General features: G+C 39.2%; 2 protein-coding genes across 2 annotated transcripts in view; both read left to right on the top strand.

The window, feature by feature from the left end:
* itga1 (integrin, alpha 1) overlaps positions 1-4,039 on the top strand; it is a 49,330-nt gene extending 45,291 nt beyond the window's left edge. Inside the window, exons 26-30 of the mRNA XM_078270957.1 lie at positions 135-233; positions 956-1,060; positions 1,435-1,530; positions 1,636-1,749; positions 2,008-4,039. Coding sequence (XP_078127083.1) covers positions 135-233; positions 956-1,060; positions 1,435-1,530; positions 1,636-1,749; positions 2,008-2,064 — 471 coding nt within the window. The 3' untranslated portion in view covers positions 2,065-4,039. The remainder of the gene's footprint in view (positions 1-134; positions 234-955; positions 1,061-1,434; positions 1,531-1,635; positions 1,750-2,007) is intronic.
* A 1,076-nt stretch (positions 4,040-5,115) lies between these two features.
* On the top strand, positions 5,116-15,358 carry kcmf1 (potassium channel modulatory factor 1). The gene is made up of 7 exons (XM_078271748.1): positions 5,116-5,324; positions 8,082-8,249; positions 8,512-8,651; positions 12,223-12,324; positions 12,442-12,625; positions 13,093-13,378; positions 13,739-15,358. The coding sequence occupies exons 1-7, from the start codon at positions 5,309-5,311 to the stop codon at positions 14,001-14,003; spliced, it is 1,161 nt and encodes a 386-aa protein (XP_078127874.1). The 5' UTR covers positions 5,116-5,308; the 3' UTR covers positions 14,004-15,358.
* Positions 15,359-15,704: the final 346 nt, after the last annotated feature.

Raw genomic sequence — 15,704 nt, 5'->3', positions numbered from 1 at the left:
ACACACACACACACACACACACACGCACACACACACACACACACACACACACACACACACACACACACACACACAGTGGACATGTATCTGAACAGACAGACCCTCCTTCACATCTGCTTCTGCTTTCTCTCCAGGTGAAATGTGACGCAGAACGTTGGATCAACCCTCATAAAATTAACCCGAATATTATAATTCCCAATACAAAGAAAGAAACTCTCAGTGTCTTTCTGCTGGTGAGTGATGAGCCTCAATCAGTCTGTCAGACTGAAACACTGTGTTTCTCCCTGAAGTTCCTCCTAACTGTTTAACTGTGAACTTGAGTCAGTTTATAGTACACATCAAATTGATCACATTTAGACATAAGATGCACTCATTGTATGATTAAAATCTGAGCTCACATCTTTTTCAGTCTTACAGTAAGCATCTGCAAAATACTTTTAAATGTAGCTTGATATAATTAAAATGAAGCCTCTTTTGCACGTAGCTGTAGTCTCAAAATAAGCAACATTTTCACATTTATTTTTGTCTTTAAATGTCACTTAACTAAAATGAAAAGGGACAAACGCACAAAAGGCCATATATTAAAATACAAAACAGACAGACAGCCAGTCTGAAAGTATTCAAACAGTATCAAGCCAAGATATGTTTTCCAATAAATAGAGTTGATACTTAAGTTATTAGTCATGCCGTAAGTTACCAGGCTAAAGTTTGAGTTTAAGTTGTTTACAAGTTGTTTAAGGTGCGTTGCGTCCTACACATCTACAAGCAAATGTTTATTTAAAGCGCTTTATATTTTTTTATTTATATTATACAAAGTAGGTTCCCATTACTCACTCAGGATTTGAATCCTCAATTATTATGATCTGTGTGTGTGTGTGTGTGTGTGTGTGTGTGTGTGTGTGTGTGTGTGTGTGTGTGTTTCTGTCTAACCGTGTGAGTTTGATTTGCTCTACAGAGCTGTGAAAACCTCAACTGTGCATCATTTAGCTGCTCCATCCCTGAAGCTATGATCAGTCAGGTCAACGTTACATTCAGAGTGTGGAAACCTACGTTCATCAAGGTAGGTTTAAGGTGTTTCATGGGTGCTTATTTTTGGCTTGTCTCGGTTGTTTGGTTTGTCAAAGAACTGGGAGGCAGAGTGACTAACAGCTTTCTGATGCGTTATTATGGAACACACGCAACTTCTAGGCAAGACCCGCCCTTTAATAGCATTCACACACACTACTATTGGCCAGGCGCCCATGCTTACGCAAGGTAACGTAAACCAATTTGTTAAGGTCCTATCTCCTGACCAATCGGCTATCCTAACCTTAACCACTCAAGGTCAATGCCTAACCCCAACCAAACGAGCTGCTTCGTAGGGCGGGACTTACCTAGAAGTCTTTCTGATGGATAGACAGGAAAGCAAACATTTAAAGAAGATTTATCTTACAGGGCGAGTTTACCAGCCTGTACATGTTGGTGAATGCCACGCTGGGGATCAAAAACACAGACCTGTTTGAACTGAGCAGCAGCGACAGGACCAGAAGTGTAAGTCATAACGTTTTTTGTATTGTATGCGTATATTGCCATTGTATGCTTGTGTGTGTTTGCATGCATGTGTACATTTACTCTTTGTATGTGTGTGCCAATCAGGTGAAGATCCAGGTTTCAAAGGAGAGCTTAGGAGGAATCCCTATTTGGATCATCATCATCAGCATCCTGATAGGACTCCTGATCTTAGCACTTGTGATCTTCGCTCTCTGGAAGGTAATATATTTCCTGAGTCAGACTGCAGAGTATTTTAAATCTTCAAATGCTCGGTGACCATCTGTGGCAGCTTGTCACTGCAGAACCAATGAAGCTACAAACAGGAGACGGTCGGCTTAGCTAAAAGTGGTATTGATCTTCTCATTTACAGTAACTCTACTAGAAAAGAGAACGAGCATATTTCACAAAATGTCGAACTATTGCTTTCCTATTGGCTTTTAGTAGGTAGCTTTATAACTGAGTTTTCTGCTCCTCCAGATGGGCTTCTTCAAGAGAAAAAACAGGGACTACTCAAAGGAGGAAATGATGGACTGAGGTATCCAGACATCCAGCAGCAAGCAGCTATGTGACCGACTGCTTCCAGAGCCATCAGGTCGCACAAAGTGACGGGCAGACTTTAAACAGATAGTCGGACAGACGGAGGAGACACCATAAAACCCACAGACACCTCAGTGCTACGACACAGTGGTGAAAACCTGGAAAACACAGTTTCCATTCACTGTTTCCTGTGCAGACCTGGGTCAAATAATGTTTGCAAATACTTCCCAAACCTTGTCTTTTGATGCTTTGAGCACCTGTTGGCAAAGTAGCATATATCTGTATTACATACAGCAGTTTTACAAAACCATAGGAGCTACAATAGCTGCACTCCAGTTCCAGAGGAAAAAAGTACTCAGGTTTTTCTGTATGGTGATCCAATGTCGCGTAAGCCATTTCACATTCACTTTCTATGTCATTACAGCAACAATGTCCAAAGGTCTATTTGTTTCTAAGACATACACAATATGTGAACTTAATATGTGTTGGAGCAACACTGTCTGATAGCTTAGACTGTTGTTTTAAAGCTGATGTGCTTGATTAGTTTTATGAAACACTGTACCTTTTAGCATGTTATAGTATTTGGTTTTTGTTTGGTATTTTTGCTACATTTTTTACAATATAACATGGCACATGCTTAATTTTTTAAAATGTTGGCTAAAGACACTGACCTGAACACACGATTTGTTTTATGCAGAGGTGCAGTCTGAATGCTTTTATTTTTTTATACTTTTAATCTTAGTTAACCAATTCAAAAACAAAAAGATTGCTAAAAGTGAAAATTAGTGTCACATTGGTTACTGAGGGATACAGAAAGCTGCGCCTGCAATATTCAAATCTTTGATTGTACTGTAAATATAAGTAAATGCTCCAAAATGTAAAGCTTAAAAATGTACATAATTTAGTTTGATATGATTCATGTAATTTAAGAGATGTTATCCATAAATCAGTCAGGTCAGAGAAGATGATTTTGCTCAGGTGCTACAAGTATCATGAATGATGACATTAACATTTTAAATATAAGAAAATGATCTGGCCTATCTCACAATTTCAAAGGCGATGCAAATATGTAAATATTGTTATATTTTGATGAGAAAATTAAAGTATAATTATTATTTACTGAAGATGAGGGTTTGTATCCACTAGTTTGGTTTTATTTGATTGAAAGCCTGGAGAATGACTGTGTTGAGGTGAGATACAACTGTAGCATATTTTGATTTCAACCTTTTTAGTTTGCAAAATGTAAGGTAAAATGTATTCCAATCTAGAAATATATATATATATAGATATGTGTGTCATCGTTCACCAGCAGTTGCCATACAGTAAATGGGATTCACTGGTAGGTGGTTTGTAGTGTATGTACACAAAGCATTAGCATACTATAGGATCAATGTCCCCCCATTTGCAGTACACAGTACCTAACAAAGTACTTTTTCAGGTTTTCTATAGGTTTTTTTTTTTTTTCAGAAGTCCACAGCTACACAATGTGTTAAAAGAGATTATATTGTATATCGGGGAGACTGGGTTTCTGCCTCTTTTTTTCGAATTTCTCCCTCATTGTCATACAATAAAGCTGAGGGAAAACAGCAAGAAGAATAAGAAGCAGCTTTTTGATTTTGAAATACTCCTCGGCACTCACGCTTCACTGTTGACATGAAGCACCTGTAATAAATTGTATGTACAGAATGTGTAACTTTTGTATGGCTACATCAGGTTTGTGCACGAGGGTGGAGTCACAAGTCTCTCTTTGTTCACTTGAGGGGGGTCTGGGATTGTTTTCTCAGATCTTACACCTCTATTAACTTCTGAGACGGAGTAAAGCACAAAGTGAGAATTGTGAGCTCCACCCCAGCCTTCTACACTGCTGTGAAGTCTTCATTGTAATGCACTGGTTTGTCAGACTGTATGCGTCCTCGTCAGCACAGCAATGAACTGAATCTTATGTACAAAAATAAAGACTTTTTACAAAGTACTTGATCATCAGATCATTAATTGTTCTGCTTTTGTTTAGACAATATCTAATGTAAAATAGATTTATAATCTTTTTTATCAAAATGTAAAAGTTGCTGATTTTAGTTCTGTCAATTAAATGTAAATCACTAGTGCTTTTACTGCTCTTTTACTGCTGATAATCATCCCTAGATGAAAAAGTAACATCGTATAAATGTTCTCTCTTAAAATACATTAGCAGACGGCGGGTATTAACAACAATTTTGATAATCGATTTAATCATTCATGAAGAAAAATGTATGTACAATTTTAAGGATTTTTTTAAGTAGGCTATGTGTACTTTAGTATTTTTATTTTATTCTACTACATACTTCCCCTCTACTCCATTTCGGAGAGAAATATTGCACTTTTTACGCCACTACATTCTTTTGATAGCTATACTTTGCAGATCAAAAGTTTACATACAAAGCATCAACTAATGCATGAGTAATAATACAATAATATATAATAATAATAATAATATAACTGACACTGCGTAATTCCACTTTTACTTAGCATCCACTTGTCTTATTGAAAATCCTTCATTTCATCAATTAATAGAGGAAATAAAACATACAAATTGGAAAAGTTAATGTAGGCTATTATCATTATTTTATGTTAAGCATGTTATACTTAGAGTAAGATAGTACAGTTTCCTTTGTTATTGTTGTAGCTATTTGTGGAGTTATTTCTTCATACTTTCCCCTTTGTTCTTTTTTTTAAAGGTTTTTATTCATGTAATATTTATACTTTGCTTAATTCCGCTGTGAATCCCAGTACCTCCCTCAATTACAATATTTAAATAGCCTATATCAAGTTAAAAAAGAAAGCAAGAAAGAAAGTACATGTTGCGTGATTAAAAGTTCAGAGTATTTTCAAATCGTCTTAACTTATTGCTTAAAACTTCATCCACCACTGGGTTAGGATGTTTGCTCATTGAAGGCATTCATTTCTTGAGGCGAGATTCCTGCGAGGCAAAAATTAGGGCAGAAAAAAAAAACCCAGCTCAACGACGTCACGGCCCGAGTGATTTCATGTAGAAGTGCGCCGCCTAGTGTTCTCTTGCAACATTTAGCGATAAGTGACACTCTAGGAGGGGAAGCAGAACAAACTGTAAGCTGCTGGAGGATCCATCTTGCTCGTATAAGAGGCGAGGTTGAAGGCTTTTATCAGTTTAGTATCTAAAATACTGCATCGTTCCCCGTTAACCGCGCTGGGGAGGCCGAGGCGGGGCTGTGCCGCGGTTTGTAGGATGTCCCGACATGAGGGTGAGTTGATAAACAGGTCCACAGCGCCTTGGTTGGTCGCTAAATTACCTGAGCAGCTAGCTCCTCAGCTAACTTTGCTAACGTAAGTGCTAAGCTATTCAAGTCAGGGGTGTTACGCTTTTCGCGGCTTGTTTTCAGGCTTGTCTCAACACAAATATTTGCTGTCAGCAGCTCTGGCATACATATCTCTGTTATATCTTCTAATGTGAAGCAAATGGCTGTAACTTTTCTTAACCTGTTCGCAATGATACGGCAACATTGCGGAGCCTAGCAGTTAGCCGTTGCTAGGTACTGCGTTACCTTGCGTTAGCTGGGCTAGCGAGCAGGCTAATGTGTGCTAACATAAGGAGTCGTTGGGTTAGCTGCGACTTTATGTTGCTTATACTGGCTCTCATAGCCTCATTGGCTGTGCCATTGTATGTCCCATTATAGCTATACTCATCTTTTGCTTATATTTGGGGTTACGTGCTCGTTGCTCTAATGTTGGCGTCATACTGTCCCGTCTGGTAAACATCCTAACGTTACTGTTGTTAGCGAATGCACTGTCATCAAGAAGAAAGTCTGAGGCCTCAGACCTTAAACCAATCACTAAGTTAGCTAGCTGGTAGGCTACTAGCTAGCTAGGGTTAAGTTACGGTATGTTTAACTACAAACCAGATTGGAGTGTAAATTCGGCTCACTTCATCCACCACATGTTGTTAGTTAGCAGACCAGCCAGGAGGTTATCCTGGTTAACCGCCTCAGAAGTTGCTACGGTGTTCTATAATGCCAACAAGAGCACAATACAGTAAGATGGCACCAAGGGTAATACTTAAAGGTCCCATATTGTGCTCATTTTCAGGTTCATACTTGTATTTTATGTTTCTACTAGAACATGTTTACATGCTTTAATGTTAAACACTTTATTTTTCTCATACTGTCTGTCTGAATATACCTGTAATTGCCTTCTGTCTAAAACGATCTGTTTTAGTGCCTGTCTCTTTAAGCCCACTCACGAAAAAGCCCTGTCTGCTCTGATTGGTCAGCGTTTCCAGGTCTTCTGCATCTGCGCTCTCGGCATCTCTGCAATGTCATTGCGCCCAGGGAATGACTGTAGTGGCACCTTCTACTTATATACACTATAGTTGAGACATCACAGCTGTCCTGACAGCTCGTTTAAATGCACGGTTTCTGAACATGGGCTGTGCGCATTCTCTGTGGACTAAGCGTTGATTGTACTTTCTCAGTATTTACATAGCTCCTCGATCTGCTTTATAATAAAAAAAATGACATGAAAATTATACTTTGTATAATATAGGACCTTTTAAGTAACTTGCTTTATCTTGGTTAAAGTAGGTACACAAAGGTACTTGGTAACCGGTTAATTTATTTTGCCCCTAGTGGTCAGACTAGCCTTTTGAGATGAGGACACTCAGTAGTCATCCAAGCAGTCAAAATTCCTTGTGTAAGTGGAAGAAATCAGTTTTTTATACCACTCAGTCAGGTGGTACTAATGCCTCCTGTTTTTGGCAGCCATTGTAAAACCTGCTGTTGTGCAACCAACCTTTAATTAACACATACGGCTGATAACTGCAAGTTGCCAGTTGATTTGTTTGTTTAGGCCTGGGTCTGGTCAATAAATGTGGAGATTTTCTCTTTTATATTTCAAAGACTGCTAGACGTCAGATCATTCTTAACAATGGAAATTTTTATTTTTTTATTTATTTGAACATGTAAAAAAAAATAATTTATATATATATATAATGTGTGTATATATGTACATACAGTATACAGTATATACAATCAAAATTACAGATAAATAAGGACATGTACTTCTCAGCACAATCTACCAAAATTATTATAAGTAATTCCAGTAAGAAATTCCCATGTTCAAAAAGGAGTGGGAAGAAGTTCATAAACAAACTTTTCTAGTCCCACCCCCTTTCTCTATTTCTATCCTTTAGTTAAATACAAAACAATTCAACACAATTCTTCTTTACATACACGTACACCGTATATCTACCTACCTACAGCTCACATGTACCCATGCATACACAGGCACAGATGCATACATACATTCTCACAATACCTGCATACCTACTATCCAATGTTGGCCAAATAAGGTGTTTTTATTCCCTTCAAAGGAAATGTCAGCTAGGCAGGAGTTTGAATTGAGTGTAATGGTGACTATGATGTCTCATAGAAAATAACTGGTTGTGTCTGCTGAGTAGTGAGCCTGCGCTTGAATAGTTCTTCACTGTAATCACATAGTAAAGAGTGGACAAGCAGAGAGATGCAATAATAATTGATATGATGACTTGTGAATAGTAATAAGCTAGTTAGAGAATATATAAATGGCTGACATGTCTGCTGCCTTGGTTTTCTCCACTTTACTTTCTCTTGACCAGTTTGGTTCATAGATCTAGATAAATACAGAAAGCATTATTCTACCTGGAAATGTGTGGACAGTGCTATAGATGAGTAACAAAAGCTATAACGAAAATAGCCTTTAGATGTGCCATAATGTTTGTGCCATGCCTCTGAGTTGCATCTTTGAGACCTTGCATGTGAAGTTCACTGGCATGCCAGTTCTTCATTGCTGGCACTTGTGGGTTGGTGCCACTCCAAAACACATGCTCATGTAAGTGAGACTGGCCTGCAGATAGAGATTGCTTTCTCACAGTCCTGCAGATACAGTTATAAGGAATTTGTAACTTTATTGTCAGTTCCACAGACGTTACATTACTCTTTTTTTTTTTTTTTTTTCTTCTTTTGCAGGTGTGAGCTGTGATGCATGTTTAAAAGGGAACTTTAGAGGAAGACGGTTTAAGTGTTTAATTTGCTACGACTACGACCTGTGCGCATCGTGCTACGAGAGTGGAGCCACAACAACAAGACACACCACAGAGCACCCTATGCAGTGTATATTAACCAGGGTAGACTATGGTAAGGACCTATCTGAAAGCCCAGACAGAAACTTGTGTGGCTAACTGATCATACACAAATTCATCATGCCTGTGTCATGCAATGATTATTGTATTTTATGTCTTCACTGTAGCCTGCTGTCTGTGATTACAAATAATTCATCATGAGTAATATCATTTTTAAGCTTGATTTTGTACTGAGGTCTGAGGCTATTGTATTTGCATTAATAATGAACATATTGATTGACAAACTAACATTTGTTCTGTTTACTGTCCTCCTGCAGACTTGTATTATGGAGGAGATTCTTTTTCAGTAGAGCAACCCCAGTCATTCACATGTCCTTACTGTGGCAAGATGGGCTACACAGAGACATCCCTGCAGGAGCATGTCACCTCAGAACATGCAGAGACTTCCACAGAGGTGGTGAGTATACTGCACACATTAAGTGATCGTGGCACACGTTACAGATTTTAAACAGATTTCAATATGCTCAAATCATGTCTTTGTTGGTGTAGACAGCTCCAGTAGGCTAGTTTACTTCTGCCACCCACTGATGTACTTTATATTGAAGTCTTAAGATGCAGGTATTTTTTTGTCTATCTGCATCACTTCAGTTCAGTCTGTGCTGTTGAGCGCTGCTCTTCAGTCAGCTAAAATGACTTCCCAGAATGTAAAAGCAGAGGACTAGGGTTGGGCATCGTTTGGATTTTAACCATTCTGATTCCAATTCCACCTTTCGATTCCGGTTCTTATCGATTCTCGATTCCGATTCTTTGAGGGGTGGAGTTGAAACGGGTCACATGCTTATTTCACAAATAAGAGGAACGTTTTATTTTTATTCAATGGTGGGTTGCGGTTTTACCAGGCTTTTTCAACATAAAATAAAGCCACACTAGAGTTCCGCTTACTGTGACTGTTACCAAAACTTGTGCATGTTAAATTTGGAACCCAATTCCAAGTAGGAATCTGTTCTCGATGCCCAACCCTACAGAGGACTTTTATGGATTATTTGTTGTCAGAGAAGGATTTTTATGAGTGTTGTTCTCTGCTGACTAAACTGAGCAAGGGTAAGGGGGAGGGTCAGACATCTGCTGACACCTTCCTGGCTGGCCAGCAGGTAGTCTGTTGGGCATTGGCAGCTCTACTAGCAGTGATGGACGGGTGGGGGGTCCACAGGTAGAGCCAACTAGTAGTATTTGTCTTCCAGTTGACCACCTTTGCCAAGTGAAACCAAGTCGCTACGCTGCAGAGATGTGTCATTGTGTAAAAGTAAGGGTCTTTAAAGGATAATGCTGGCTTTATTCTATGCTCCTCTTATCAAGAAAGTCCATGATAAGATCAAAATCAACAATTATTGCATCTCTTAATACTTCACAACCTCCCAACCCTGTCTATGCACTCAGCACCAAGGCCATTTGTTCCTAATGAGGAACAGCTAAAACCTAAAACAGCTGAGCACTGTAGTTGTTTGCAAATGATACTCAAACAGGAGTAAATGTTGCATTTGTTTGGGACTATTTTTGGCTGTGGCTTGGATTTGTGCACATTTGGTGCGCTAATGAGTATTTACAGCAGCAGGATGGTGTATGTGGGATTGACTCAAAATAAAGTACAGTGGCAACAGTGAAGCTCTATGGCACAGTGAAATAAGATGTACTCATTCAGTGACAGTAAGGAAAATGTAGAACAATGCTATACTTGTCTTTTAAATATTTTTTCATTGATGAACCAAACAAGACAACAGTTAGAGGAAGTGTATCTATAACCTGTTGCTGTGTTTGCATACGGCAGTTAATGCTGGGGTTTTACATTGAGAATTTTGATGCACAATTGACTCTGGTGTGTACAGTATGTGCTCTGATACAGGCAACAGATTGTGATATGTACCGTATTTTCCGGACTATAAGTCGCACTGGACTATAAGTCGCATTTATTTAGAAATTTATTTCACAAAATCCAAGACCAAGACTAGACATTTAATCTGGAAAGGCAAGTTATTAAACTACACAATAGCACACAGAACAAGGGGCTGAATACGGTAGGTGTCCGGTATGTTAACGTAACGTAACTGCACTGTTGACGAGCCTCTCCCAGCAGCACGTTGTTCAAGCACCCATCTGTGGACTCGTTCCTCCAGCTCTGGCCATCTGGATTTCAGCGCGACTAGCTTTCTTTGTTTTCTTCATTGCAGTAAGACTAACCTTTTCGCCAGTCCCTCACAAGTTTCTCACTCACTCCAAACTTTCGTTCTGCTGCTCGATTACCGTTTTCGGCTGCGTATTTTACTACCTGCAGTCGCCTGCAGTTTCTTTTCTTTCTCAGTTGTCTTTGGGAGCAGCATATAGTTGTCACAAGCCTAGAGCACCTCTCGCGGCTGTAGATGGTAATGTTTTCAGCATGAAATAACATTTAAAAACATGTTAAATTATATATATTTTGATATATAAGTCGCACCTGACTATAAGTCGCAGGACCAGCCAAAGTATGAAAAAAAGTGCGACTTATAGTCCGGAAAATACGGTAGTAATTTTGCCTTAATGGACTTGCCTATGGTGAAATGTTCTGTATGAATACAGCTTTATGGTCTGCCATGCAGTGTGCGCAGACAGCATAGTACTGCTGCCTATTCACTTTTTAATTTAGGGTTGCAATTAATGGTTATTATTTTTCATTGATTAATCTGCCCCTTATTGTCTTAATTGGTCTTTTTCTATAAAATGTCAGCGATAATAATATTTTTTAACCACAGTTAAATTATACTACTACAGCATGTACACAAAAGAGACAAGGTGATGTACATCTTTAAGGCATTCTTCGGTCAAAATTGCTCCGCCAATAAAGGTCCTTATTGTCCCATGTACAATCTGTTTATATTGGCAGGCAAAGCAGCTTTATTTGTATAGCACATTTCAGCAACAAGGCCATTTAAAGTGCTTTACATAAAACATTAACGAGCAGTTAAAACATCCGTTAAAGAGAATACATAAACAAGCTAAAATAGAATGAGACAGGTATGAAATGCATGTAAAAATAGTTGTAGTGTATAGGGTTGGGCATCGAGAACCGATTCCTACTTGGAATCGTTTCAAAAATTACGATTCCATCGGAATCGTTTCTTTATTGGAATCGTTTGGAATTGTTTGGAGGATTTGGTTTCAAATCCGATCATCACTTCCCAATTTAATATGCCCACGTTTTGGTTTCCGTAGCAGCCAGGCGCTCGTTGTGTTGCAGCCTTGGAGCACAGTAAGCGGCGCTCTAATGTGGCTTTATTTTACGTTGGAAAAGCAGTAAAACTGCAAACCACCATTGAATCAAAATAAAACTTACCTCTTATTTGTGAAATAAGCATGTGACCCGTTTCAACTCCACCCCTCAAAGAATCGGAATCGAGAATCGATAAGATCCGGAATCAAAAGGAACACTTGGAATTGGAATCAGAATGGTTAAAATCCAAACGATGCCCAACCCTAGTAGTGTATAAGTGTAAAAACTGGTACATTGAGCATTTACTCATGACCACCCATTTAGTCTTAAAGGGGAACTTCACTAGGGGTTTCTGCTATATACATTCAGCAGTGGTGCAGCTGTGCATGAAAAGTCATGAAGTCATAATTACATAACTCTGCAGAGCCATCTGCACTACGGAACCTAAGCAAACACTGGCGGCGACTTTATTGTTCATATCTAATGTGTTATGGATCTGTAATTGTTCATTAGCTATGTGTGATACAGACTCACAGTAGTAAAATTAAGCTAAACTAGATTTGAGTGTGATCCAAAAACTTTTTCTGTGAGAAAGGACAGAGAAGGGATACTAACATATCCTGTAAGACATGATGCTTTTAATAAACGATTGCAAATACAGCAAACTGCTGCTAAAAAGGAACGACGCGCTGTTTTCACTTAAGTAACATTAATGTTGACGTTAATGCATCTCTCTCTCTCTCTCTCTCTCTCTCTCTCTCTCTCTCTCTCTCTCTCTCTCTCTCAGATCTGTCCAATATGTGCTGCCTTGCCAGGAGGGGACCCCAACCACGTCACAGATGATTTTACAGCTCACCTCACACTTGAACACAGAGCGCCAAGAGATTTAATATCCTTTCAGTGTCTGCATAAAGATTTGTTTACATAAATGTTTAAAAAAAAAAAAAATGTTGATACCTTACTGTTTGTCACATTGTTGCATTTATCCTTAACCGTCCTCGTTTACGATGAGTCCAGCAGTGTTCGACATGTACGCAGGATGTTCCACCCTGGACGAGGACTGGGCGGTCCCAGAGCACGACGGACAAATATGCACTTTACTAGCGGCTCCACGGGTGGACTTTCATCCTCCTCATCACAGAGCTCCACCTACACCCCCAGTAACAGGGAAGCAATGGACCCAATCGCAGGTGAGAATCAGGACTATACTGGTATACTCTGCACATTATACTCTTCACTCACAAGTAGAGCTGGGTATTTTACGGTGGCCGATAAGGACAAAACACACATGAGCACAAACCTTCTCGAAATGCACTCCAGATCCAAAACTTTACACTTTTTTTTGGATTTGGATCACTTTTTCCTCACCGTACACACAGTCTGAAAGCAGTGACTGTTTGTTTAATTAATAGTCAGGAATATTTTTAAAGTAATGTACATTTTATGATCTCTAATCTTATTTTTTTTTAATCATATTTAGAAAACAAAAACAGAAAACATATCAACCAAACCCATAACAGCTTATCATGTTGGTCACTTGCTTTTTTTTCTCTGTCCTTCATGTCTTCTTAAAGGTATCTACAGGATTGTCTTTTGAAATCATGACTCATTTAGAAACTGTAAACATTGACGCCTGTATTTGTTTGGTCTCTCGCAGAGTTGTTGTCTCAGCTGTCAGGGGTGCGACGTGCAGCAGGGGGGCAAATAAACTCATCAGGGCCTTCAGCCTCTCAGCTCCAGCAGCTCCAGATGCAACTGCAGTTGGAGCGGCAGCAGGCTCAGGCAGCACGACAGCAAGTAGAGACGGGTCGCCACGCGACACGGCGCAGCAACAACCCGGGCAACTCCATCCCTCCACCCAGCACAGCAACTGCCAACACTGCCACTGTGGGTGAAAACAATCCCTCATCCTCGTCCCACAGCTCCCAGTTCCTATTAGCACGGTGAGTGGGGCCAGTTGCTCTTTTCTGTAGTTTGGGTTAAAACAGTTAGTGAACACAATTGATGATGACGATGACTGCAAAATGAATAGTTTGATTTTGGTAAGCTAAACGACTTCTAGTAATACTGTTGGTTATGTATTGTTTTGTTATTAACTGGTGAAAAACTACCCATTAATGAATGTGGTAACAGCACTTTAAGAACAACGTAACAATGATCATGTGTGCTTAAAATGATCTTAGAGACAGGAAAATCGGCACGTTATGTTTGTAAGTTACTCTGTTGCAGTTGGAAAAAACATTTAAACCGAAGAAGTGTATCATCTGAATGTATTTAAATGTAATGTTAACTATTTTCTCCAGGTTGAATGAACCTAAGATGTCCGAAGCAGAGCGGCAGTTTCTAGAAGGAGAGCGCGCCGACCGCAGCCTGTTTGTACAGGAGCTGCTTTTGTCCACGCTGATGCACGAAGAGAGCTCTTCTTCTGACGAGGAAGAGCGTCGAGACTTCGCCGACTTTGGAGCCATGGGCTGCGTGGATATCATGCCTTTAGATGTGGCGTTGGAGAACCTCCAGCTTAGAGAGCGCAGCTCTACGGGGAAGGAGCCTCCGCCGCCGCCTCTTTGATGTCCGAGGATCAAGCAGACTGTGTCCTCTCTGCTGCAACTGTCAGTGATGGGCAGCAAACAGCAGCAGTCCTCCCTGGCCTCACCCTCCTTTTCTCTCTTCTCTATTTTCTGAGTTTGTTTTTGGTGATTGTAATTTCAGGCCTGTCACCATTTTTGTTACATTGTAAACAAAAATAAACGAGAGCAAATGGGATAAATGTGCGAGTGCGCAATAGCAACTGAGTGAGCGAGCGAGACGAGAGAAGAGAAAAAAAATATATATATATATATATGAAGTTGATAATCAATCCACATAACGTTTCTTTTCTTTATCAGGTAAATGTTACAGGCAGCTGGGGCAGACCTTTGCTTCCTGTGACATGCAAATGGCTCTCCATATAAATAATCCACATTCAAAAGTCAAGAGGGCAAAGGCTCCTCTGATGAAGCTGCTGTGTGTGTTTATGACTATTAATAAATAAAAAGTGCTTGGATGGGTTACCATAACTACTGCATGCAGTTATTTGCAGCGTGCATGACTTTTAATGACATTGTCATTAAAACTTTTAAAAAGATATCCCAAAGTTTTCAACTGTTTTTAAATGGCTATTTCAAACATGGTTAAGTATTGGAAATTGAGTAGTTTACATAACTGATATGCAGGAACTCTAACAATATATTTTTTTTTTTTTTTTTTTTTTTTTTTTATAAAAACAAGTCTATATAATGAAGAGAAAACAAGTGGATTCTGCAGTAGCTTCTGAAGAAATGCTGCAATGTGTGTCTCAGCTCCGGAATACCTTTTCTCTGACGACTGTCGAATATGTCGATTGCTGCAGAGCTACGACTACATGTATCGGATGAATACTAAGAACAGAAGAAAAGAGGGCTTTCCTCTGAATTGTTTTCCTAGATGTTTAGTGAAACTGTTTAGGCACAGTATACTTCATAATTTATAGATAAGTGCAGGCGCCCAGCTACAGTATGTCCATTGCTCCTTCACACTAGTTTCTGGCATTCACTCTGCATATGTACAGGCCCAGTGTCAGACCACGTTCTTTAGATGGCTTCTTTGACTTTCTTTGCTGGTTAACTGGAGCTTGAGACTGCTCTTTGCAATTTTGTCTGTTTTTAAGAGAAGGCAATCTTATTTTTTCTGCTAAGGTTAGCACTTTCTATTTATACATGTTTGTTTTTCTGGATCTTTTGAGCCTTGATATGAATCATGCCACCTTCATGCCTATACTTTTACCCTCTGTGTAAAATACAATGAGATGTATATTGAATTTGTGCGTTAACTTTCATAATGGTTCTTAGACATGGGCAGACATTTTTTTTAAATGTAAATTTAGAATAAAATAAATATAAACTGCGCACAGCTTTTGATGAAACCAAGAGACCGTCACACTTTTGCACCTTGTGTTGTTGTGATTCCACAGATGTTTGTGTTTAGCCGCCACGATTTCATAATAATCTGTTGGTACGTAAACATCAAAACAAAAATCTTTGTCTGCTTGAAGAGAGAGCGTGCGGACATTTGCAACTCGTCACCCTCTAACACGTTACTTTAACCCCTTTGTTAAGCATTTATAAGTATATAAACATTTTAAGTTTATAACACACTAATATGTAATTGTAAGCAGATATAAGTGTTATATATGTGTTTGTCAACAACTATAACTCCTCCTGTGGACACCCGTAAGTGGAGCTGCTGTATAAA

This window comes from Sander vitreus, chromosome 16 (genome assembly GCF_031162955.1).
Source record: "Sander vitreus isolate 19-12246 chromosome 16, sanVit1, whole genome shotgun sequence".
In the NCBI taxonomy this organism is placed as follows: domain Eukaryota; kingdom Metazoa; phylum Chordata; class Actinopteri; order Perciformes; family Percidae; genus Sander; species Sander vitreus.
This window is presented reverse-complemented; position numbering and strand designations above follow the sequence as displayed.